General features: G+C 42.1%; 1 protein-coding gene across 2 annotated transcripts in view; it reads right to left on the reverse strand.

Annotated features, from left to right (window-relative positions):
* Nucleotides 1-4,622: 4,622 nt before the first annotated feature.
* Nucleotides 4,623-25,191, reverse strand: part of lmx1bb (LIM homeobox transcription factor 1, beta b) — a 47,357-nt gene continuing 26,788 nt past the window's right edge. For both annotated transcript variants that reach the window (XM_069706762.1, XM_069706761.1), the window contains exons 4-9: nucleotides 11,533-11,765; nucleotides 9,086-9,261; nucleotides 8,535-8,612; nucleotides 8,074-8,140; nucleotides 6,960-7,121; nucleotides 4,623-5,837 (exon numbers count right to left, since the gene is read on the reverse strand). In XM_069706762.1, coding sequence (XP_069562863.1) covers nucleotides 5,680-5,837; nucleotides 6,960-7,121; nucleotides 8,074-8,140; nucleotides 8,535-8,612; nucleotides 9,086-9,261; nucleotides 11,533-11,765 — 874 coding nt within the window. In that variant the 3' untranslated portion in view covers nucleotides 4,623-5,679. The remainder of the gene's footprint in view (nucleotides 5,838-6,959; nucleotides 7,122-8,073; nucleotides 8,141-8,534; nucleotides 8,613-9,085; nucleotides 9,262-11,532; nucleotides 11,766-25,191) is intronic.

The following is a 25,191-nucleotide window of genomic DNA, read 5'->3' on the forward strand; positions in this document are numbered from 1 at the left end:
AAAAACAAAAAACAGCATACAAGATATTTGATTATCAATTTGATTGATTGATTATGATATTACAACTATTTAGAATATTTTTAGTGTATCGCCTTGTGATAAAATGTCACGACTATGACTGCAAAATGAAATGACAAATTTGGAGAAGTCCTTGGCGTCTGAGGTTGGGGAGAGTGCAGGACTTTGGATTCCAACATCAAGGGAGAGGCTCCTGGAGGTTAGGAGTGCTGGCTTGGGTTAGACCTTAAGGTCATCATTCCTTCAGCTAATGCCCCTGGCATCACCTTCCTCCTGGACTTCAAACACCCTGGCTACATTCCTAGACCATGTACCAATAAGCACTAATAATGCAGAAAAATGAAAACCAAAACAGATGGGCTCCAATAGTGGTGGGGATTACTGAGCCCTATCCAGGGCTCTATCTGCACCCCTGGGCGCTGAGAAGTGAATCCCACGCTATCTTTTTCTCAGCATAGGAACAAAGGTAAAGGGTGGAAAATGCAGCAATATGTTTACACGGAGAGGTTGGAATTGTCATTTCTACCTTGACTTGAGAGGTCAAAATGTAATGGATTGCACCTGAGCATTCCTTTGAATTGTGTTATTTTAAGATGTTGTATACCACAAATAAACTCTCCTCCACGAGCGGCGTTCAAACGTCTGCACTGCATATAACTTGTGGGGTTTCAGCACAATAGTTTCCCGTAGCGGAATCAATAAAGTAACAGTATTGGTCGTGTAGCGTGCAAACAATACCTCATACAGTGGCAGCAGAGTTTTGTGCTGCTGACTGACACAACAAAGTGACGTACCGCTGTGAGGGCATGCTTGGATGTTTGGCTCTGACCCTCACTATGGTCAAAACCACGGTAAAGTCTGTTATTTGATTATGCACAAGCCTTCAAGGCTCAAAGAAAATGTGTCAGACGCTGGTTAAAAGTCTCCCTTAACAATTAACCACACGCCATGGAAAATGCCCAATGAAAACACCCAAACGCTCCCCCCCTGCTCCCACTGGGGACTCACTGTGAACTCCTGTGAACCCTGTGAAATCATGAGAAGAAATCTAGACTGTACTGAACCCACAAACGTCTGAGTGTCTTTGGCCTGGCAACGCAACAATTAATGGGGCTTGGTTTGTTTAAGAAATGTAATATTGGTCGGTTGTAAATGTGATGTTGAGAAATGACAAGTGGGAATGCCAATTACAAGTACAGTAAATTCAAAAACAAATGGTCTTTCAAAATAAAAGTGTTGCATGGTTTGATCTTGCCTCTCCCTGATTGAGTGTGCCGGAGTGGGATGTGCAGCCGTGTTGTTCACTCTTGGGCTACTGTCTCAGGTCATGCTGCGCTGTTTTACGGGGCAGCTGGTCGCAGTCTTGCTTTAAATTACCTCAAATAACAAATCGAGTTCAATGTGTTTTTCATGGGCTGGGGCAGAAGAAGCCAACAGCTATGAGAGTAAATGAATCACAAACCTCCAATTGTGTCTCAGGTGGAAAATTTCAGGATTTTGGTTATCTAACGAAAATATTGTCACTAGACTCATTTCCTATGTGGTGCCAGAACGGCAGAAGAGTAAATGTGTGAACAGTGCACTGAAGGGCGACTCTTAACTCTCCCCTAGTTTGTGTGTCTCCAGCTCGAGTTTCAGGGCGACTGTTTTCATATCGAGGCCACACTTACCTCAACCTCTGACAGTCTTCTTTGGCCGATTCACGTCCCAGTGCCAGCGAACAAGCACAGATGGGATCCATTTGGGTGAGGACGCAAAGTGTGGAGGTAAAGGGTCAATAAAATGTTTTAGCCTGTTTATGTCTGTCTGCTCCCACTGATTCCGTGTCCAAGAGCCTGCGTGAAGCAGAGCAGAGACTTGAACTACACAGATGCACTTTGTGAAATTAAAGGAATAATTCAGAAATTATTAATTTGGACACTATACATTTTTATCTGAGAGCTAGAAAACAATCAATGCCAGGGAAGACTGATGCGGTAAATATGTGGTAAATATGTGATGTCTTAATGCCAAGCTAAGCTAACTGGCTACCAGCTCCAGCAACGTATTTACCATAGAGACGTGACAGTGGTATTCATTTTATCTTCTAAATCTCAACAAGAAAGTGAAACAAAGTATTGATAAGTGATGGAAGCAGTCCACTAGTCTCACTTAACTAATTTAGTATCATCAGATATCGTCATAATTATGCAACAAGACAGTCCAGCTAATGATATTCCTAAATTCAGGAGTTCCACTGGCAAAAATACATGTATATGCATTGCTATAGTTCTCTTTTAATTAAGTTTTGTGTCTTTATTTTAATTTTATTTTTTGCCTGCGTTTGAACCTCGATGCCTGAGTTGATGATCTACTATCTTGTCTTTTCCCCTTTCTTATGCCACAACTAAAAGCTTTATTTTGTATTTAATCCTCAAAAGTTGAATTGTATGTTAGGATCTGATGACTGCATATCACTGTGGAAAGAAAAAAAAAATCAATCTATTACTGAACTACGACTACAGAAGTGTATAGTTTTGAACATAAGTAAATACAAGGACATTTTAACAAAAATATGTTGGAGAATTTTTTTTTTTTTAGGGTTTTACACTTACATTTCCACTACAATGTCAGCGGCTGGGTCCTCTGACCACCTCCACACCTAAACACCTCTCTGACAGCTCACCTGGCCTGCCCTGAAATGGGAGAGTTTGAACCAATTGTACTGTCCAACCCGTGCAAACACAATGTGTGCAGAGCAGCCTCATCCATGTTTACTGTAAATGGGAGTCTTTGTCGAGTCTGTTTACTCAGTCTTTCACGTCTCCCGCATTTTAACCCACATATATACTAGAAACCTGATGCAAACCTGGTCATTGTCATCATAATAGTCGCTTATAGACACACACAAAGGTACACACGCCACACACGCTGAGTGTTTCCTGTTCAACTCGACATACCGTAGTTGTCTAATAATGCATTCAAGGCAACCTTAGTTTAACAAGGAAAATAAACAAAAAGATCCAAAGCACCGTTTTATGTCAGCTGGATTTGATCCAATTTTGAGTTATTTGCAAAGTAAAACCTCCCTCTTCCAATCAGCAAACAGACAGAGATGACGTCAAGGTGTGGTGCCTCCTGGGACGGCTTCTTTCTGGTATGACAATATGACAAGGAAAGATATATGATAGTGTACTTTTGCCAACGAGTCCAACACCTGGCTGTCAGATTGAAGACTTGATAGCAGATATATATATATATATATATATACTGTATATGTGGGCGATATATAAATATATTTACATGCTACTTATTCATAGATACAGTATATATAAACTTATATCTGTAAACCTTGTCACGAGTATGACATTAGGAATATAGTGAGTCACAGCAACACGGAGCATCACGGACGCGTTGTTTATCTGTGTGGTCACGTGACTGCACAGACAGTGGGTGGAAGCTTGCCTGGCCACATTGAAGAGCTGTCAGAGAGTTGAAGGAGCACCCAGATGGTATTTCCAAACAGCCGCCCGACAAGCCCTGAGGTTATAGGTGGGGTTTGCGCTCGAGTCGTGCAGCTGTATTGGGATTGGTATGTCACCTGAACTTTTCTTCGACCTCACCCTCCCTACGTGTTTCTGCCTCAGCGTCCCCGTTCTCTCACAGACGAGCCGCTCACTGGAACAGTTACATGATTCATTATTAAGGTCAACTGAAGTCGAATAACAAACTAGATGGGTGAATACAAATAATTTGCTTACAGTTTAGCTTTAAATGCATTGGACAGACATAAAGTCTTTACACACTGGAGGGGGGGGGGGGCTTTCTTTAACACGTCAACATATATTTTTTTAAATCATTGTTTTTGTCACGAGTACTTAAACACGCAATCCAGAGAGCGTAATTATTTTTTTTCGCTTTCGCAACGCAAGTAAAGGCGTCAACCCATCACATTGTGCGGAAGTGACGTCACGTCACAATTCTTAATGGCAATGTGGATTGTTTGTATTTTCAGCAAAACAAAAGTTACAACTTATCGGAGTAGCGTCGTCGAATAACTAGGTTATCAAGGTAATGAGCAGTTTGCTTTCAGATGTATTAAAGTTGGCAGTACGTATAACCTACCGAAATCTCTTTTGTGGAGTGAGGAGGAGCAGGACAAGGTCATCATCATTGGATGATGTTGAATGCATCTTTTTTTTTTTTTTTTTTTTTTTTTTAATGAAAAATGAACTGATACGAATGTATTCAAAGAATTTTGAATAGCTGTCACAAATTTGCATATCTGACTTTGAACCTTGACGGAGTTCAAACATGCTAAAAAAAAAAAAAAGAATCCTAACATACTTTTTGTTTAGTAGGTATCTTTGCCATGTTCAGCCTCAATTAGCATATCAGCGCGCTAATAAGAAAAATCATTCGATTAATCCTCTTGGGAGCACGAATCTTTCAAACAAATTTCGAGAGAATTTGCCCAATAGCATGCAGACTAACCGAGCGACACTGCTATCCCCAGCGCCAGCACCTGCGTCAGGACGCCTGGACGTCCTGACGTGATGAGCTGAGCGTACTTGAACAGAGCCGTTCACTGAAGCAGGTAATATAGGACCTGAAATGTTACCGTGTCAATGGTCACTGATGGTATTTATTTAATGTTATCAGGAGAAAGACATTGTTTATTCATCAAACCAGTCAACTTTGGTCAATTAGCAACTTTAACATTTTGAGAATGCACATATGACAATGACAACAAAAGGTTTATGGTCTGTACGAAATAAATAGCAACGTTGCTCATTTACAGCTTGGCTGAAGAAAAAACAAAAAAAACAAAAGGGTTAATCTTCATATTAAAAAAAAAAAAAAGGTATACAGATGAGTTGTGACACTCATGAACTCACTAATTGCTCAACAAAAAAAAATGCTCTCCTTTTTAAATAAAGCTTTTCAGTTTTAATATGTACCTTCAAGAGCCTGTTATAGTTAAATAAATAGAATGCTTTCCATTTTTAACATGCACATCCAATTTGCCTGGGGAAAGTATTTACACTTCACTGATCCTACTTGTCCACCAAATTCTCCACTTGTTTCTCTCCTCTAAACAATTCTTTCTCATCACAAACTCTCATACATACACAAATGTACAGTCACTCTTGCAGACATGCTGCACCTATTTACTATTAACACGATATCTAAACCTATGGAAAGTGATCAAAATGCTAACGGTGAACATGGAAACCCATGTAGTGTGAAGAAGAAACAGTCCAAACACCACATCTTAACCAGGGGGGAGGGGCTTACAAAAAGTTTTAGTTTACAATTGATCATGCACTGTATAAATTCACGGGGTTATTTGGTTCGAGAGTGTGTAATCAGTGGCTTCAGTATCTACTTGTTTTCTTTAAGTGAACAAAGAAAAGGAGTAATATCTCCTGTGACAAATAAGCAATCCTACCAAATAATCTCTAACAATATTTAAGTCTTTTCCCCCCCCAGGAATCTTCACTGTCCTACATCAAGTGGTTTTGCTATCTTTGAGTAAGCTTCCGCACATAACCAGGCGCTACCGCAATGAGGTGTTTCTTCTGTCATGTCCGTGTTAGTGTAGAAACTCCTGGCCATCGTGCTTTAGGTTGAGCTGGGCAGTTTCTTTTTCTGTGCTGGTGTTTTTCTTTTTTTCTCTTTTCATGATGCAAAGTAAGAGTTCTGCATGGAGTAGAGGCGGTCGATGGGGTTCCCCACGCGGGCCTGCATGGAGCTGATGTCCGACGATGCCATGAAGCAGTCACTGAGGCTGGTTAAAGACGTGTCGCTGTCGATGTCATGGAATGCAGAATCGTTACCTGCGGAGAGAGGGTACGGCGGACAGGGCGTCATTCAAAACAGAAGAGCATCAACACCAAACTCTGACTGGGAAATTAATGCAATCTTGTATTTGAGATTTATAGCAGCGTTGGGAAATTATAATTACTAATAGTCACTTTGAGAAATGGCTGTTGTGTGTCATCACAATTGTGAGAACTGTTTTGTTAGATATCATCAAAGCTCACTTTTTGCTGCCCTCGCCGGGACAATTGCGGTCTGTGAGGGAGCATGTAAACAAGGGGCATCCTCCTGAAAGATCTGGTTAATAGCAACTGTTTACGCCTTTCATAAAACCTCAACATGTTATTTCTCTGGAGGGAATAGTTAACTTTATTACACTCTGGATCTTAATGATAGTGTTGCACAAAATGGGGACAGTGTTTTGAGACATATCTTTTAATGCCTTGCCAATATTGTTCTTTTCCCCAAACCGAAGGAGAGTGATGAGACTGGGGATTTGGGTTCTTACTACCGAGAAGAACTAAATGGAGGCAAATTATAAGGAAGTTATGAACTTGAGGAAATGGTCCCTGTGGGACATGGTGAGGACATCACTCAGAAATGTATTATTCCAGCTACATCCTGTGGACCAACACTTGATTGACTGATTCCCCCCTCCCTCCCCCCACCGTGTCCTTGTTTGCATTTTAATTCCAGTATCAAACAGAAATCAGAGATGTGTTGTTTTCTCCTTCTGATTCATTAGCTCACACAGACCCCAATCATTGTTTGGACCGCAGTTTATCTCAAGCTGCCCACATAGACCACATGTTTTTACCAGCATTAGGAAACATCATCAGTAACAAGCCATGTCTCAGGACCGGAGGCGAGGAGTTAAAACCATATTAAACAGATTTAAAATTGCACTTCAAAACCCGACAGCTTATGAGAATGCTTGTGATAGCTCGTGTGGGAGGAGAAGCTGCTCGTTCCTCTCTGAGCGGCTTAAATCAGGGGGCTGTGGCCTGAGCACATGTCCCACACTGGGGAGCTACGAGGTTGATCAAGGGACAGGCATGTGTGTGTTTTGTGAGCAGTAGTTTTTTTTTAATTTTTTTTTATTTTTTATAAGGGGTTGGTGGGAGTTGGTGAATGCTCACCATATGGGTTCATATGGTCCCCGGGCATCTGTGGGGGGGTGAGCCCCTGCTGGAACGGGTCTGTGCTGTAACCGTTCTGATCCATGGCGACCAGCTGCTGCTGCGGCGGAGCCAGCGGTGTGAAGGAGTTCATCATCCCCTCCATCCGATTAGACATCACCTCTGCAAGGAAGCAAATGGGAAAACCCATTACAGGAAATATGTATGTGATATTAACTTACAGATGAGTCTGCAAAATGTAAATGCGGCCACGCGCAATGGGCGAACGCAGAGAGGTGGGGCTGAACCGGGGACGATGATGAGAGCGTTCTTCCTTGTAGATTCCTATTCAAACCCCACAAGCTCACTTGAATTGGAGTTTCTGTTTAAAATGTACCACGATGATAACAAAAATAAATAAATGTGCTTGAGAGGTTGCCATTAGATCCTCCACATTCCCGGATTGCTCGCCTTTTGGAAACCTACAGTAGTTCTTCCTGCGGCTTCTCCCACAATTCCCTTCACAAACACTGCTCTTGGCTAACCGACTGGTGCGAGGGACACAAAGCTGCAGTGGCTTCCCCCCCCCCCCACCACCACCACCACCACCACCACCCCACCCCGCTTCCCTTTGCAGTGGTTTTTGCGAAATGATGTCTGCCATTCATTTTATTTGGCTTCCAAACATAATTTCCAACTTACTTTTGATGTGAAGCGTTCTTGTTTACACAGTGACATATTTGTAATCTGTTATTCAGCGTAACTGTTGAACACATTTGATTACTCTGTAACATAACTCAGAGAGGAAACGCTCATATATTCAGCTTCAGTAGACAACAAGAAGAAGGACTAATGTACTCCTTCTTACTAGCCTGATTACATTGCCATAATACATACAACTAAATGACACGTTTCATGACATTAACAATACTTTGTGTGGAATGATAATGTATGCCTGATATCGTTTTTTGTTTTTGCATATATTACCTTCTTCAAATTAAATTGATTATTTCTCCTTCACTGAAAACCCAGAATGAATGAATACTGTAAGTTTCTATTTTACACTTGTGTCAGATGCCAATGAGACAATGAGCCTCCATTGTGCGTGCTCCATTGAGTGTGTGCCGTATCCTACCTTGGCCAAGTCTCTGTGAATTCTGCTGTTCTTGTTGCTGCTGCTGTCTTCTTGCCAACTTCTTCATCTGAAACGAAGGAGTCAAAGTTGTGAGGAACTCCCAAAACTAACATGCTCTCTTTAATTTAAAAAGGATGCTCCTCGCCGTTCACCCTTGAGTGAACTGCATAAAATCTGTATCTGTGCGCACTTCATTGTCAAGTATCAAAGGTTTTAACAAGATAATAATCAGAAAAGAGGAGGGCGTAGACATTTAATGCAAGAGTGAGCTAGATTTGCAACTCTTCGCTCTTTTTTTTTTTTTTTTTTTTTTTGTTACATTTGTGAAAGGAATGCAGTGATAAGTTTAATATACATAGTTGTGGTGATTTATTAGCTGGACTTGAAGATGGAACAAAGCTGTTTTTTTTTTTTTTTTTGAGGACACGAACTGTAATTCATCTCTTGTAAGTGGCTCTCACCTTAGCTCTCTGGTTCTGAAACCACACCTGGACCACCCGAACACTGAGTCCCGTCTCCGCAGCCAGCGTCTCCCTCACCTGAAGACATCCAGACAAAATACTTTCAGGAAAACGAAACACCCTGAAATACTTTGCCTCCTTAACGTATCTGCCACATTTCCCAACAGGCAGACTGCCTCTTTGATTTGCTTTGATTTCAGTGAGCGCTGAATGAATGCGGTGGTCTTTTTTAGACCTCTTGGTTATTGCCTCTTCAAAGCCTTGGACCGGGTGCAGCGGCTGCTTTCGGGCCCGGGTTCTCCTATCTCAGTGTGACATTTGGTGCAGACGGACTGCGTTACAGCAGCCTGCCTCAGTTAACACAGAACAGAGTGCTGCTCGGCACTTCAAAGCTCAGCTCTGAGGTGGAGGAGGCTTTTTTAATTTGAGAATTTTATTTGTTAAACTACTGTAGGGGCTCGTGGTCGGCATCTAAATCTCCCTCACCCCAAACACAAACCAGGGAAGAAATAAATACTTTTACGTAGCAGATTGTTTAAGCCTGGTCTTACCTTTCTGCAGGGCTTTGAGGACACCTCGAAGGAGGCCTTGAAGGCCCGTCTCTGTTGAGTGGTCAGAATGGTTCGTGGTCTTTTGGGCCTCCTTGGATCCTTCCCGTCATCCCCCTTTCCCTGGCTTCCTATGCCTTTCTCGGGCTTGATGTCCAACTCCTCGTCGTCACTTTTCTCTGCAGAAAGGAATCATATTTCCTTAACGTCAGCATGAGCCCGAGCTGACTGCACCCAGTGACAGTCTGCTGATGAATATATTTTCATTCTTCCCTATTCCGGGAGATTCACACACCATGAGTGCCTAATCAAAGGAGACATGTGTTTCTGATACTTTGTTATCAATTTATTACAAAAAAGAAAAGGCCACATGTACGATTGGACTTACAGAAGTCCATGGAAAGCTCAGTGAAATATGCACATTTGTCACTGAGCTGGACACTGCGTCACCATTGATTTATTGCTCTCAGCTTTGTCTGATTTACACTAAATCAATCTCTGATAAGAACACTGCATCACGTGCAACATGAAAAAGGCAACCCATTACATATGGGAAATGCATCTCCTGTGACAGGACAGTAAATTTAAAATAATCGCAGAATCTATGTGCGTTGCTAAACTTTTACCGTCAACAGCAGGATATTACAGTTTGGGGTCGTAAAACCGGTGTCGTTTTTATGCCTGTTTCCTACAATGTGCCATTAAAATGAAATAAAATATGAGAGATGTTTATAGATTTATTTATTAGATTAAAATCAGCCTGCTGTTTGCAGCTACCACAAACTAAATCTTATGTATTCATTGCTCTCAGAACAATTCATTACTTAATGAGTAATCCTCCAACTTTTTTTTTGGAGATGATTGTAAATATTTTCTTTAATGAATGGAGTAGCGCCTGACTGATTTATTGGTATTGTCACATCACACATACATATATTAGTATGAAAACTGTTTTTCCACAGATCTTTACGTAGAAAAAAATGCTTTGGGTAATTTAGAATTGTTCTCTTTGTGTGTGTGTGTGTGTGTGTGTGTGTTTAATTTATTTCTATTTACAATTATTACATTGTTATACGTTTCAATTACATTTTTAATTCAATTTCCTTGACAAATTGACAGAAGCCATCTCAGGGCACTTAACACAGTAAAGTCCTCACAATAGACCTTTAAAACATTATACAGAGGAACCGAACAATTCAGTCATCCCTGCATAAGCAATAGTTAAAAGGAAACTGGTTGGGTTGAGAATAGAATAGAGAAAGAAAAGAACAGCACAGCTTTATCCACAATTAAAGGAATTCATCAATTATAATTACTTGAATTTATTTTACTGAAATATTTTAAATAACTGTTGTTGGAAATGTTTGCTAAATGAATATGATAACACACGTAGTTATGAAATAGGACACAAAAGGAGTGTTTTAATTCCGCAGTGACATATTTCAATAGCACTTGCCACAAGGGCCAGAAAAACAAAAGAATGAAAAAAGAAAACGTTTTTTTCATGCTATGTTTTTCCAAATCAAAACCAGCAGTGCTGTTAACAAACCCTGATGATTTTGTTGTCTCATGGCTGCAAGGAGAGGCGTACACATGACGGCTCGGTGTCTCCTGTCATCTGGTTCTGATATGTATCTACATTTCTCCACTAAAAACCTACATTTCATTTGCCACATGCCGAGGTTAACCTCTGTTCATGTCAACATTTTTTCCATCTTGAAATTCGGAGACGCGCAACAAAGACGTGGCTGCGCGCGATACGCCGGGACACAATCGAACGAGGAAGACGCGGAGCAAATATTCCCACAAGTTGACAAAAGTTGACACAGGCACAGATGTATTTGACAAATTTGCCCCGCTTTTGTGCATGTTTAAATGTGAGCCAGATGGTAGTGAACAGTGAGGCTTGGCGAGATGCCTCATTGTGTGTGGAGGCTATAGGCGAGGAACACTAGAGCTGATAAGAGCGAAGATGCAGGCTTTCTGCAGAAAGGCCCCCAAATCCCTCTGTCACTCACCATGATACAGTGATTTAATTCTTTCCAGCACCAGAGCCTGCCCACGCATGGAGAGCCATTAATACAGGGTGGCTTGGCCTCGTCCTGTTTCCACTTCCTACTGTATCATAAACCTATGCTCCCTGCTTGAGATGAATTCTACAAAATCAGCCATTGAAAAGCTACAGCTGGAGAAATGTTAGAAGTTTTTACTGCCTGGGCTACATGCAAGATGTCGAAGCAAATGATCTAGCAACATGAACTGTATGTTTCTTTTAGTTTTAATGATGTAACAGTGAAACCAGTGAGATTCAGTTCAGATTCATCATGGACGTCTATGCTGGCTACCGCTGTGATGGAACACAGCATACAGAATACAACACCTCGGTGCCATGTGATGATCGCACCACGGTGGTGTTCTCACTCCCGTGTGAGAGGGTGCAGAGGGCTCACCTGAGTCTGAGTCATCGGGGCTGACCGAGCTGAGTAAGTCTTTCTCCCTCTCGTAGTCGATCTTGCAGAGCAGCTGACCCTCCTTCAGGACAAACTCGTCGCCCTTCCTCAGCTGGCGGTCGCACACGCAGCAGCAGAAGCAGTTCAGGTGGTAGACGCACTCCAGGGCGCGCATCACAAACTCTGTGGGGGCGATTTTTTCCATGCAGCCGCTGCACTTGGTCGCAAACAACCTGCAGGACAAGAAAGAGGGAGGATTTTAGAAGTGCTGAATTCAAATCAAATTAGTTGTTTAAAGCAACACTATGTCAAAAAAAAAAAAAAGGAAACCTTTGTTTACTTTAATGTGGTAACTGTCTGTGGCCGCAGGGGTCGCTGTTCAGTAAAAGTTGTAAAAGTGTAACTTTAAAAGCATTTCATTATTTTGTTATATAACGGCTAATGGTTTCAGCTGCCAATCATTAGGTCTGTCGCGATTACGACATCATCACCTGATCATGATTATTTAAGGTGTTTGCTATCATTTTGCATAATCGCTAGAATTGTTTACATTCATCTGTATAAAAACAACTGGATGAAACTAAGAGAAATCTTATATATTCACACCGTTTTGACCGGTGCTCTGTAATGAGGTTATCTTGTCGCGTCCTCTTCTGTTAATCTCGAGATGCTTAACTTCTAATGTTCGACCGACCGCATTTCGAAGAGCATCTATCGACTTGATCGCGGATTTAGTTTCAGAGCCAAACAGCCCGAATAAACAAATGGCTCTTTTTCGTCACAAGTTGCATGTGTATTATTAAACTCTGATTATGCTTAAACTATAATGGTGACATAAAAGGGACAAAGACAATTAAATCGTTAATCACAGTTATTTAATGATTGTGACAGCTCTACCCATCAAGAATATTTGAAGAGTCAAGTTGGTTTGTTGATCCTGTGGGCTGACAAAGAGGTGACTCCTTTGACAGCGACTAAATTTCTAGGGTGGGTCCAACCCTGCATCATTCCAAGAGAGCGCAGTCATGGGCACCCAAACCCCCCTCACAAATCTAAAAAAAACAAAAAGAGGCTGGATCATGTTCCTGTGCAGCAATCACCAAACTAATCAAGCCTTTGTTGTGGCAATTTACACAATCCTTTCATATCCACAATACTTTATATGCATCAGATACCATATCAGAGAAATGATTCATCGCTGGCTACTGGGGTGCCCGCTAGTCTGTTCATATCTCATCTTACTGTCTAATATCACGCCTTTATAGCACAATACTACCTCTATCACCATTTCCTAGACGACACCTCTATCTTCTTTTATATCCTTTCAGGAAGATGTTTGCATTGTTTTATTGGTGACTGAGAGGCATTTAATTCGTCCTCTGTTGTCCAGAAGAAGCCACATTAAATGGAGCAAGAAGGCAGGGAGTGTGGTTGATCTTGTCCAGCCGTAAAGCTGGATTTATTAGCGGCCTCTTTGTTTGCCCTGGTCTGGAAGACAGCTGGCAACCGCCTATCTATTTGTGGTGAACATCTATTTCATTGTGCAAGGCAGGGGAGGCAGCGAGAGGAGCAATTGACATCATGTGCTGGTTGGGGACAAGGATGAGCGATAGTGATGAATATAATGTGTAAATATGAAAGCAGGGAAACCAAAGGATGGTTTTGTTATGGTAATGTTGTTATAGGTACTGATTGAGTACTGATATGGTGTGTGTGTGTGTGTGTGTGTGTGTGTGTGTGTGTGTGTGTGTGTGTGTGTGTGTGTGTGTGTGTGTGTGTGTGTGTGTGTGTGTGTGTGTGTGTGTGTGTGTGTGTGTGTGTGTGTGTGTGTGTGTGTGTGTGTGTGTGCGGATGTGTTCACACGTGTATGAGCAGCTGCATGCGTGCTGGAAACAAGTGTGGTTTTTACTGTTGTCTCTGCAGCTTTTGAAAATAATTGTTTCACTGAGCTGCATTTTATGTCATCTTAATTACATCACAACAATTAATAAGCTTTTACTAGTTTCTAGATATCAATCCATTATAATGAATACTACAACCTGTTTCTGTCAGCAAAAGACAGTTAAAGCATCTTATTTTCTTTGTTTCCATCATGCAGCAGCAAGACAACGGAGATGTCAGAACTGGCACTCTCAGGGTTCATAAAATCCTTTAATCTTTCATTTATTACAATAAGTTAAGAAGATTATTATTGAACTATGGAAAAACCTCCAGGATAATCCCTTGAAAAAGAAATGTTGGCATGTTTCTCAAACAAGCAGGGTTCTTGTTTAAGTGACCTGCCAACCTGGATCTGTCCTCTAAACAAACCTCCAAGTTTGATCACTGAAAAATATGAAGACAAAGAGCAACGATTTAAATTAAAATGAGAAAATGAAAAAGAACGAAATCTGACATCGACTCATTCCTGCAAATAGAAAACGGAATATTCAGGGACTTGTTTCTAGTTTTTAGAAGGATTAGTGTGTTACATGCTGGGATCAGGGAAAAGAGGTGATGAATCTGTCAAGACAAGTTCCCAGCTCTAACTCTCATGTTTAGCTAATGATTGCCGGCTTAGGCTCAGAAAGAGAGCAAAAAAGTTGAGGAAATGACTTGTTAGCACGGTTTTGATACGTCCAGGACTCCGCATTCACCTACGACCGCTCTCTCAAATCTTCTCATCTAGATGAAAACATTCTCATTCAGCCCTCTTTCCTTTCTTCTTTCTCCTCGCCGAGTCTAATCTTGTAAGCCATTATTTTTCTATTTCCCCTCTCTGTCACTTTGCATTATTTTTGCTGCTGTAATTCCTATTCGTCCCTTCTGGAATCTTCCTGTCCTGCTTTGTCCTCGGGTCTAATCCGGACTTTCTGCCTGTTTTCAGTCCCCGGTCCCCATTCTCAGCGGGGTTCAGATGGAATAGCCATGCATGACGCCCCTTCTATGGCAACCACACCTCCACAGGAAGGCAACGCCGACTTTTCGGATGGGCAGAGAAGGCCTTTGAGAAGCTGGCAGCAGAAGTAAATCCTTCTCTAAGGAACAAGGAGAATTAGCAGGGAGCAGTGGACTAGGGATTTAACCCTACCCCTCTCCTTTGAAAGGCACAGTCAGTCCCACTCCTGCGGCTAGCCACAATCAAACAGAGGAGGAGTGGGGAGGTGGCAGCGGGGAGAGGAGAACACAAACTCCCTGAATGACACAAGCAGTGGATTGTGGAGGAGCCTAATCCCACTTTAATACCTTTCCAAGTTCAGCTGCTAAAGAATGCTCTTTAAAACAACACCACTGTGTGAGCAGTGAAGGTTGACCAGGGGGAGGCACGCCATTCAACCTCCCCGACATTACCTGATTAGTGGTTTGAGGACCGGGCTGCTGGGCTGGCGTGCCAACAGGAGACAGAGTGCAAGATGTAAATGATGATTTCATAAAAAGAAAAACATATCAACAGGGGCTGCTGATAACATTAGCTGGAAAAGAGGCTACACAGCTCTCTGTACAGACCCAGAGAGACATCAAAGAAGCTGTAGGTGCGACTGAAATCAGACTTAAAGTGATTACGGTGATCATTTACCACTTTCTGCCTCTACTTGATCCCAGTGACCCATCACACTAAGACCTGTATCCACCTAAAATCCACTTTCTGGACGTTCAGCTGCTTTGGTAACACGACTCCCGGTGTTACAGAGGCAAGCTAGTCTGTGTATAAAAGACGCCACAGAGAGGACCACCGGCATGACAACTAAGCCACGTCCCAGCTCTCGCTTTCTCTTCCTCCTCCCACACCTGAGCGCACAGATCAAGTGATGAGACCCTCCCGTGTGGATCAATGGCCGCATCTCAAGCAGAGAGAACTGTCAATATTTACTCAGGCCTCCCCACGACAGAACTCATAAATGAAGAAAAAAAAGAGCCCATCTCAGCACATACCGCTCTCCCAGAGGAATAATTACATCCCTCTTTTTAATCCTGTGTCCACATACCTGTAATCCCTTGTCAGTTCTTTTTTTTTTTTTGTACATTATCTATGGTTGTCTCTCCGTCTCTGTGACAGATTATAACACTGTTGAGGCTTGTAATGTTACAAGCAAATTACAGGAAAAAAAAAAAAACAACAAAAAAAAAACAACAGATGGGAACAAAAAAAAGAAAAAAGAAAAGAAAGAGCCTTATGAAGAAGACAAAAACCAACAGGGACAGAGGGATGTTTTGTCTGATGAACACTTTAGCCGAGCAAAGTGCAGCTGAGAGACATCGGCTTCTCAGCCGCTTCTTCTTCTTCTTTCCAGGCACTTTGGAGAACTATGCACTCTCCCTTTGAACAGATTATAAGCAACTTAAAGTGTGACAACATCTTAAGCTCTCACCACATGTTGCCAATGATTTCCCTTCTACAGACATTACATTTAATGCTTCTGCCGCAGTGATAAGCATCAGGAGGACTGGGCGGGATAAAAGAAACCCTGAAGAATAAGAGAGAACAGGGGGGAAACGTGTGTGTGTGTGTGTGTGTGTGTGTGTGTGTGTGTGTGTGTGTGTGGTGGGGGTGAGGTGGGGGAGGAGTATGGAGCTGCTTATGGAGCTTGATAATCATGCTACATTTAGCAACACGTGCAACACCTACTCCCCTTTTGCTATTGAACAACACTGTGAGAAATACCATAACAATTTAGGGAAGAATAGCCGGGGCTATTATGTCACCGCATCCCTTCAAAGACAGAGGGGATGAGGATTATCCAGGCAGCAGCTGTAAACTATTACTTTGAAGATGGGCTCTCGTGTTCAGGCAGGAAAGCTGTGGCCGTGCCAATCATGCAGAGGTGAGAGATGAGGCCTGTGAGGCAGGTCAGACGAGGGCCTCCGGGCAGGATGGAGGGAATCGGTCAAACGACTGATTTCGTGGCAACGTCTCAAATCAATCGTTTCCCGACAGCTGAACACAGCTGACAGGCATATTCCGATGCAAAGCAGAAGAGACGGTTCAAAGTTTGGAGAAATGTGTCCATTCACAGTCTCAATATGACTTGCATATCTGTTTGCTTAGCTCACATTATCCTAAAACACTGAAACCAGGGAAAATAGGGAAGGAAACTTCCCACGAGGGTCCGTCCTGAGATGAGAGTGTTCACAAACAGGGAACGCGCTGGCCCCGAGAAAACCTGCTTTATTTCTACTGTCTTATGAAAGAAAAACGACAAACAACCTCGTCATCCTGCATATAAACGAACACGGACGCAAAACGGAGCTCAGTTGATCAATATCATTCGTGCGCAACATTTCTACACAATTTAATTTACTGTCGTTTTAAACATTTAACACAGATAGTAAACTGGATAGGCGAGGCTAACCAAGTCTGGCCATTTCCCCTTATTTTCTCAGTGAGTACATCTCTCCCTCTCGTCACGAACGCTTGCATTTGAAGTGGCGTTAGACCTGCTTCTCGGAGCTCTCCAAAACCTCCCGCTTTCCTAACGGGATATTTCCGACCTTTTTCGACCTCCCGCTTGGAGGTCAAAACTTTCCCACGTCACAGTTGCTCATGAACGCACCATAAGAACAGTTCGTTCGCTCAGATGAGTTTAGCTTCGCGTAAAGAATTGAAACGTGGAAACAGCTCGCCGGGCTCTCTCCAAAGGCAAAATCTTTAACCTTTGACCTTTAACTGTCACATTTCTTTACGACAGCATCGTCATGACTTTGCTTTTGCTCGTATGCAAATGCTTTTATTATATTAGTTGCTCATTGATCATCCAAATTTTCAGGTGGAGTCTTGTTCTGTTTGTTCTCTGGAAAGACAACAAACGTCTCTGTCACGGCAAAAACCTCCAAACTGTTGAACAGCCACCTCTCTGTTCCTCACGAGACACGCCTCAGTTCTGTGAAAATTGGTTCCTCTTAGCAACAGTATCAAGAGCTTTGGCTATGGAGGAAAACATTTGATCCCCAGATGTTTCGCTACACGCGGCTGAACGAAGGCAAACCTTTTCAACTTCGTCTCAACATCATGCAAATTACTTTGTTATGTTCGGTTCTGATGTCCGCCATCGTACATGCAGCTATAGATGTTGACCACACTGGCCTAAAAATAGCCCCCTTAATTCAGCTAATACAAGTGTTTGATTGCTTGCAGAGGGACTTTTGATAAAAGTAGGCTCCAAAATGGGGGTTGTGCTTTAACACATAAATAAAAGCAGTTAAAGTAGATTCATTCTGTTTTTTGTTTTTTTTTATGGTTAAAGCAAACTTTCAGCCTGTGTGAGTAGTAAAGGGCAAAAAAAGTGGTAGTGATGATGTTGTCTGCATAAATGATCTCAGTAGCTGACCTTGTTTCATAGTATCAGCGTTTTCTCTTTGGAGCATAGATTCATGGAGAATAATGAAGCCAAATAAAAAGTGCCATCCTTCTGCTCCCAAGGGCCAACTCCAGTCAGCTCTAAAAGCTGCTTAATCACCATCCCGTGCTTACTACATTAGCATAATAATGGCCTTTAAATTGAGGCTCTTTGTTTTTTAATTAAACTCCCAGCAGGTAAAAGTAAAACACATTAACGGGAGATGTGTACACCACTAACGGCCCAAAGGTGCCTTCTTCATCAGGCAGCTCTGGCCACAGGGTTTTGCTTGTTCCCCACACTGAAGCGCCGCAAAAGCTGCCGGCAAGCTCACAGGGGAGGAATGAGACAAGCTGATTGCACTTGGCATATCAAAGATAATAGCAGAGACGTGTGCGATGTGCTAGAGTATGCATATGCACCTGCCCGACATCTCAGAGGGAACACACTTAGTAATAGCTGCTGAACGGAGCGAGACTAAATCTGGAGAAAAAAAAAAAAAAAAAAAGGGGGATGCTGGTTACAGTTAGTCTGGAGTGAAGTGTTTCCAGGATCGTCTATCCCACATGTCCGCTATTGTGAAAATAAATACGGCCACTTTATTTCTATGGCAGCATGAACTCCTTTGTGCTGGAATGCGCAGCTCCTCAGACGAGTCCCCGGCCAGACGGACATCCCCGGCATATCTGTACATGATGCTATGCTGCACAGCTGCAAAAAGAAATCCTAACCCTTAAGTCGTTATTCAAATGATCTCATTCCAGGGGCTGTGAGTTTCACAGATTACTCAACACTCAAAATACCGTTTAGAAGCGATATTCACGTGTGTCCTAACTGACCGCAAGAGCCTGAAAACGTGCAAATCTGTATCTTTTATGTTTTGTGACGAGTGGAACTAAAAAAACAAAACAAAAAAACATTTCTGTTACTCACTCTGGTGTCAAGCTATATGAGATATAAGACCACACATAATGTAGTCAATACTGCGTGTTCGTACAAAGGTCTAAAAGCAACTGCGGAATGCTGAGAATTGTCTTGCAGCATTGAGCGACCTTCTCCTTCACATGTGTCTACTAATGAGTGGCGATAGGAAAACAGCATGGAAATAATCCTCCCGCAGCCACACAGGTAGAACAAAGCTCATGGAGTGAAAAGGACAGTGTATTGGGCAGCAGAGGAGGCTAAGTACACATCTAAATACAAGAGTAAGCAGGCGAGCACACATGATGCTGTTTGGACAGCTGGTGTTCCTGAGTATGTAAAATGAGTGCAACATCGCATTTAGGCTCAGTTTTTAGAGCTCAGAACAAACAATATGCTCGCACACTCTGAGCAGCGGCACCAGGGAAGAAATTATGACAGTGATTTTTTTTTTTTTTTTTTTTTTTTTCCTGTTTCTTTTTTTTATTTTTTTTTTTTTTTTACCTGTTTCCAAAGTGGAGTTGATCCTTAAACAAATAAATTAAAAGATGGTGAATTACAAGGCTCTTATGAAGTACTTTGCGCTGCCTGTTGTCTCTCCAGTAAGTCGGGCAGTTTATAAGGCCATCACTGCTGGAGGCGGGACACATTTACAACATGAACCCAAGAAACGAGGCCTGGATAGCTCCCATTAAAACACCAGTAAAATCATCGGTGACCATTTTAGATATATGTTATTAATTTGGCTTGTTCACACCTTGCAGGCTAATCAGCAGGAGGTGAAGCAGAGAGTCCGCCTTTGACGAGCCGCTCCAATTGATAGCTCGGCCTGGCACAATTTTTACATAATAACATGATCAGGATTATTTGAAATGATCGCAATCATTTCCACTCATCGGTATAAAAACAGCCGGATTAAACTAAACAAAAAAATGGCCGATTTCTGTTACTTCGTTTTGACCGTTTGAGGTTTAACTGGCACTCTTTTATGATGTCATCTTGTCGCTACCGAAGTATCTTGTTCATTTTATTTATTGGTTCCTGTCACAGTCAGTAATTTCTTTGTATATTTCAGTAATAGGCTTCGCAAGTTGTCATGTCTGCTCTTTGCATTTTTTTTTTTAAACAAAGTCTAAAAGGCGAACAGAAATTATTTCCAATTAAAAGACTTATAACTTAACAGTGGCATAAAATGAAGAGAAAAATACTTAGAAATAGTTAATTGCTATTATTTGTGTGAGGATTAATCATCAAGTGAAAGTTCATGATGGTGACAGCCCCAGTGATTGGTGCTTCTGAAAGAGCTGGGGGAGCGGAGAGTGATGGCTACAGTGACTGTAATGGCTATCACATGTTACAGAACTACAGTATGGCTGACTTTAACCACCCAGAGACACACAACTCTTTTTTATAATGAGACTCAGGAGTTCGCTGCAAGCCATAATGCTTATACAACTTTTGCAGCAATGAAAACAATTATGATCTCACGCCCAGTCAAAGAACATTAAGTTCTCAAAGACTAGATTAAATCACGAAGCGAATTAGTAGGAGCGGCTTCATCCAGCTCCAAGATACTTTACTTTCTTTATTGTAAGAAAATAAATGGACTCATCTTTCAGATTCAGCGGTGGAATGGTTAAAAAACAACATTTGGATTGGAGGGCTTTATAATTACTATTGACCCAGAGGTTCTGGGTCTAAGAAATAAAACAAACAGTAATATGAGGTGTTCTAAAGCACAAGTCTGCAAATATGCAAAGACAGGGTCTGGTGGAGAGCATCACGCTTTGGCTCCCTTTTCTCCGCTCCTAATCTGTGGGCCTACACAATATTAAGACGGCTTTGGAGCCACTTGTGACCCAGCTGTGCACTAATGAAAAATTCCACAGCTCTGTGCAGAGGCCAATGGAGCTTGACCCCTTTCCACCCTCAACCAAGCAATGTCCATCTTGAGGAGTTTACCAGGGCTGAAGGATACTGGATTAATAGGTAGAAAAGGAGAAAGAGAGACAATCTGGGAAAATCTAAAAAAAAAAAAAAGAAGAAAAAAAAGCCCTTGTGTTTCCCCTTCTTCTCTTCCTCCAATCTTTAGTACATTGGTGTGAAGTAAAGTGTTTGCCCAGGTTTTAATGGGCAGAGATGATCTGGAGATCATTGTGGACGGAGGACGGTTGTATGAGGGGGGCTCTGTTTACTTAACAGAGATTCACTCTAAGCCCAAAATTAGTTTGGAGGAAGAGAATGTGAGGCAACCAGGAATTAGCCGTTGTTCACAAGATCCGGATTCATGTGTTTGTGATCCTGCTGCCCTTGATTCTCTGTCTCTGCATCTTAACCAAGACAAAAGTCAGCACGATAGAGGCAGATATCAAAAGAACACCAAACTGACAGCAGAGGTCTATACAGTGATAGAAATGTACATCATGGACACTACTCAGAAAGGTCAATAAGCAGGAAGAGTTTTTATAAGGATGTATATGTTTTGGTTTTGGTCTGTCTTTCATTATCTTTCCCCCTTTTTTTTCTAGGCATTTATTTGTCTGAACTCAAACACAACCTAAAGCACATCCAATTCAGCCACCCACTCATCTCCTTTGGTTGCTAACACTCAGACACACAGACACACACTCATGCAGATAAAATCTAGGAAAACAGCCAAGACATGCAACGGAAAGCAGATGAAAAAAAAAAAAAAAAAAAAAAATACAAGTTGAAGGGTGCAAGAGAAGAGATAGATGAAAAGAATAAATGCGTGTTGTGCTGCCTTTTTTTTCAGGACAAATGTATGTCACAATATATTTATCCTCATCCGTCGAAGAGTAGTACATTTTAAAGAACCTGTAATGAATTTTAATCGTTATGTAATATCACATAATTAGTTGAAGAAGGTGGCTTCAGCTGAGATCAGCCGAGATCGATACCCAGCACTTCACCTGTGTCAATTTAAATTCTCATTAGAATGAGTGATAATAATCTGTCTCTCTCCGGGAGCATCCGAATCATCGATGCTCTCAAATTGTCACATACTTTAAAGTCCGACATTCCTTGAGGGAATAGACGGCGGAGCTAAATATGGGGTGGGGGTGGTGAGGGAAAATGAAAAAGAGAAAGCAAATGAAAAATAAACATTGTTATTGAAAGACAGGATGCTTTAAGACCCGGGGGCCGGGGATTAACATTCAGATTAGCATTCAAATAATATATTTGAATTTCTGATCAGCAATCCTCTTCAAAGAGCTAAATCCCAAGATTAGCAGGTGTTATGCTAAAAGGCTGTGTTTTTTTGTCGGCAACGTGGTTACACTAGCCAAACAAATATGTCTTTTGAGTGTGAAGAGCTGGCATGGATGTATGGTGGTAACCATGGCGACGGACTGGTAGTTAGGAGCCTTGGAGAGGGGTGCAGTGTTGGAATGTGTCAAACAGACAGAGGGGCGCACATACACCGCAGAGCAAACCAAAAACCTGCTGTTTCACTAAAGACCATCAGCTACATTATTGAGACCACCTACACATTCCAGGGAGCTTCGGGTTGGGAGGGAAAGAAAGGTCATTTTCTGCAGCATCATTTCTTTTCTTTTTTTTTTTCATACCTTCTTTTCCAATTGGCTTGATTTAAGAGCGCCTGGCCTGGCTGAGGGAGTCAGATATAAAAGTTATGAATTTATACTTGACTGGTGTAGCTGTACACATAAAGATGGATTTAAAACATTTTCTTTTCATGTTACCTCATTCAGTTACTTCTGACCTCAAGAAAATGACAATGGTTTAAAATGGTTCAGATCATCAGGACACATTAGACACGTTACAAGTAACTTAATTACATTTACCTACAATTTACTTGATATATCAATAAAGCTATTAAGATCTACAATAGCTGCAGAAAAGCAGTTAATATTTATTTCTGGAGCAACGTGGAGGTGTTATACAATTCTTGCACAATTTGTATATTTAAACTCATGCTCACACCTGCACAAACAATAATTGTTGTATATATGTGCACAGAAAGATAGTATCAAAGATAGAGAGAAACAGGCAGACTGACAGCTAGATCGATACATCGGTACATCAGTACATCGATACATCGGTACATCGATACATCGGTAGATAGATAGATAGATAGATAGATAGATAGATAGATAGATAGATAGATAGATAGATAGATAGATAGATAGATAGATAGATAGATAGATAGATAGATAGATAGATAGATAGATAGATAGATAGATAGATAGATAGATAGATAGATAGATCGATATAGATATTAGCTATATAAAGTTCCTTTAGTTAGGTAGTAAAATATACTTTTCATACACTATTTCCATTTACTAGTTAAGATTAAAACTTGAAATAAAGAATTTGTAAATACAAAACATATAATGATGCAGTATCACATTAAACTGTATACCTATAACCTGACCAATGACAACAGTTAAACAGTGTTAGAATATATAATTGTAGAACTTTACTGCTACTTTTAGCAAATTTTATTTTCCCATCTCTCTTTCCATATTTTTCCAGCTCCATTACTTGTAATGGGCTGTGTTTATATTGCAGTATTTCTAATTTTGCATTTAAAAAATGTCTGATTTCCTTCATTACTGGCTAAAGCTGACATGTTATTAAATGTATAATCATTACAGCAACAGTGTGTCATCATATATTTCTGATTCTACTTGGTGGCTTAGTCTTTGGAAAGAATTGTGGTTTCAATATGTATAGTCACACACAATCCAAGAGGGTTAGTCATTGTTGTCATTGTGTTGTTTCATTCCACCTTCCACACAAGGTACAAATAACCCGAAGAGAACAATCAATGAATTGTCCGTACTTGTTGCGACTTGCTTTGTGTACGTGGGTGTTTGTGTGGTTCATCTTGAAAGGGAAATTCTCTCTCCATCGTAGCAGCTAATGTTACTGTGAAACTATTTTGTTCATGTCTTCAAGTATTCAAGCATGCATTCTGCCCCAGGAGGTCTGGCAGAGCGGTTGTCTGATGCCCTCGCTGCTCTTTCTTTCTACTTTCCCACACACACACACACACACACACACACACACACACACACACACACACACACACACACACACACACACACACACACACACACACACACACACACACACACACACACACACACACACACACACACACCGAGCATTTCTCTGTCATGTGGTTGGCGGAGTGTAAAATCTCATCTCTCCAGCTGGAAGAGAACAGGTTCGACAAAATTCCCTTTTCTCCACGTGGAGCCTTTAAGGCACAGAGTAGAATGGTGAAGCATGGCACGGCACGTCTGGTCTCTTAACAAACAAACTGACAGTGTATCTGCATGGTCCCACGGCGTTTACCTCGAGTCAACTCAGTGGCCTCACCAAAGCCCTTTAGTGACTGCATTATGACCCCTAACAGAGCACTGACACGGTTTATTTTCTCTCTGCTTTGGCTCCGGTCTCAGTAAATTGATGTTGTATAGGGCCGAAGCGCACAGAGATTCAGATGCCTCGACTCGGATCATTCATACATATAAGGCCTGGTTGAACAGCCCTGATATGAATTCTCCAGAGAGTGTGATGCGCAGCAGCTGTAGTTATACATATGTGGTTGTGAACAGACAGATCTCACTGGTGCCCCCGCTACTCATTGTACACATGACTCGGTCGATATGGATCCTTATTTGTCTTCAGAGGTGATGACAATGTCTCCCGCCGCAGTGACACCCGCGGTCAGCCCTCTCGGCGAGGGAAAAAAGGCTTGTATTCACCCACCAATTTTACACTCTCTTTGGGTCCAGGAGTGTCTTTGTGTGCCGGGGAGCTGCCCATTCTCCGTGGCTGTCTGAAAAAAGCAGCTGTTTCTATAATGCTGTGGCAGCACTTTATGTTGCAGAATGATAAATGAAGGGAAAGAGGCAGCGCTGCGGTGCAGCTGAAGCACACACAGGAAGAGACAATGGCATAGGAGGGTCCACGCTCTACATGGATATGCCTTTCTTTTTCAGCCGCTGCCTCTCTTTTGCTCACACACACTCTCTCCCTCTGCAGGTTGGACTTCTGCAGCTCACCCATAGCCAAAGGTTATGAGAGCGTGTTGAAGCGCGGGGGGGGGGGGGGGGGGGGGACGACACACTGACACGTCCCACCAGTCATAGTGCAGACCCGGGGGAATGAGAGGTCGTGGTCACCGTCCCACCGGGACCTGTCGCTCCTCTGTCCTCGGGGCAGTCATCTTCCTCTCCACCACCAACCTAATGACAGAGCCCCGAGGCCTCGTCACTCCACCCCCACCCACCTCCACGCTTCTCTCTCCCCGTTGTAATACCCAGGTGCCTGTCAGAGGGGTGTCTGCTCTGCGACTGGTGTAGCTGTCCACATAAAGGACGCCCCACTCCTCCTCCTCCTCCTCCTCCTCCTCCTCTTCACGCCG

The sequence above is a fragment of the Brachyistius frenatus genome, unplaced genomic scaffold (assembly GCF_029030835.1).
Source record: "Brachyistius frenatus isolate BFR_SWC_R1_liver_20210118 unplaced genomic scaffold, ASM2903083v1 Contig_64, whole genome shotgun sequence".
Taxonomy (NCBI): Eukaryota; Metazoa; Chordata; class Actinopteri; family Embiotocidae; genus Brachyistius; species Brachyistius frenatus.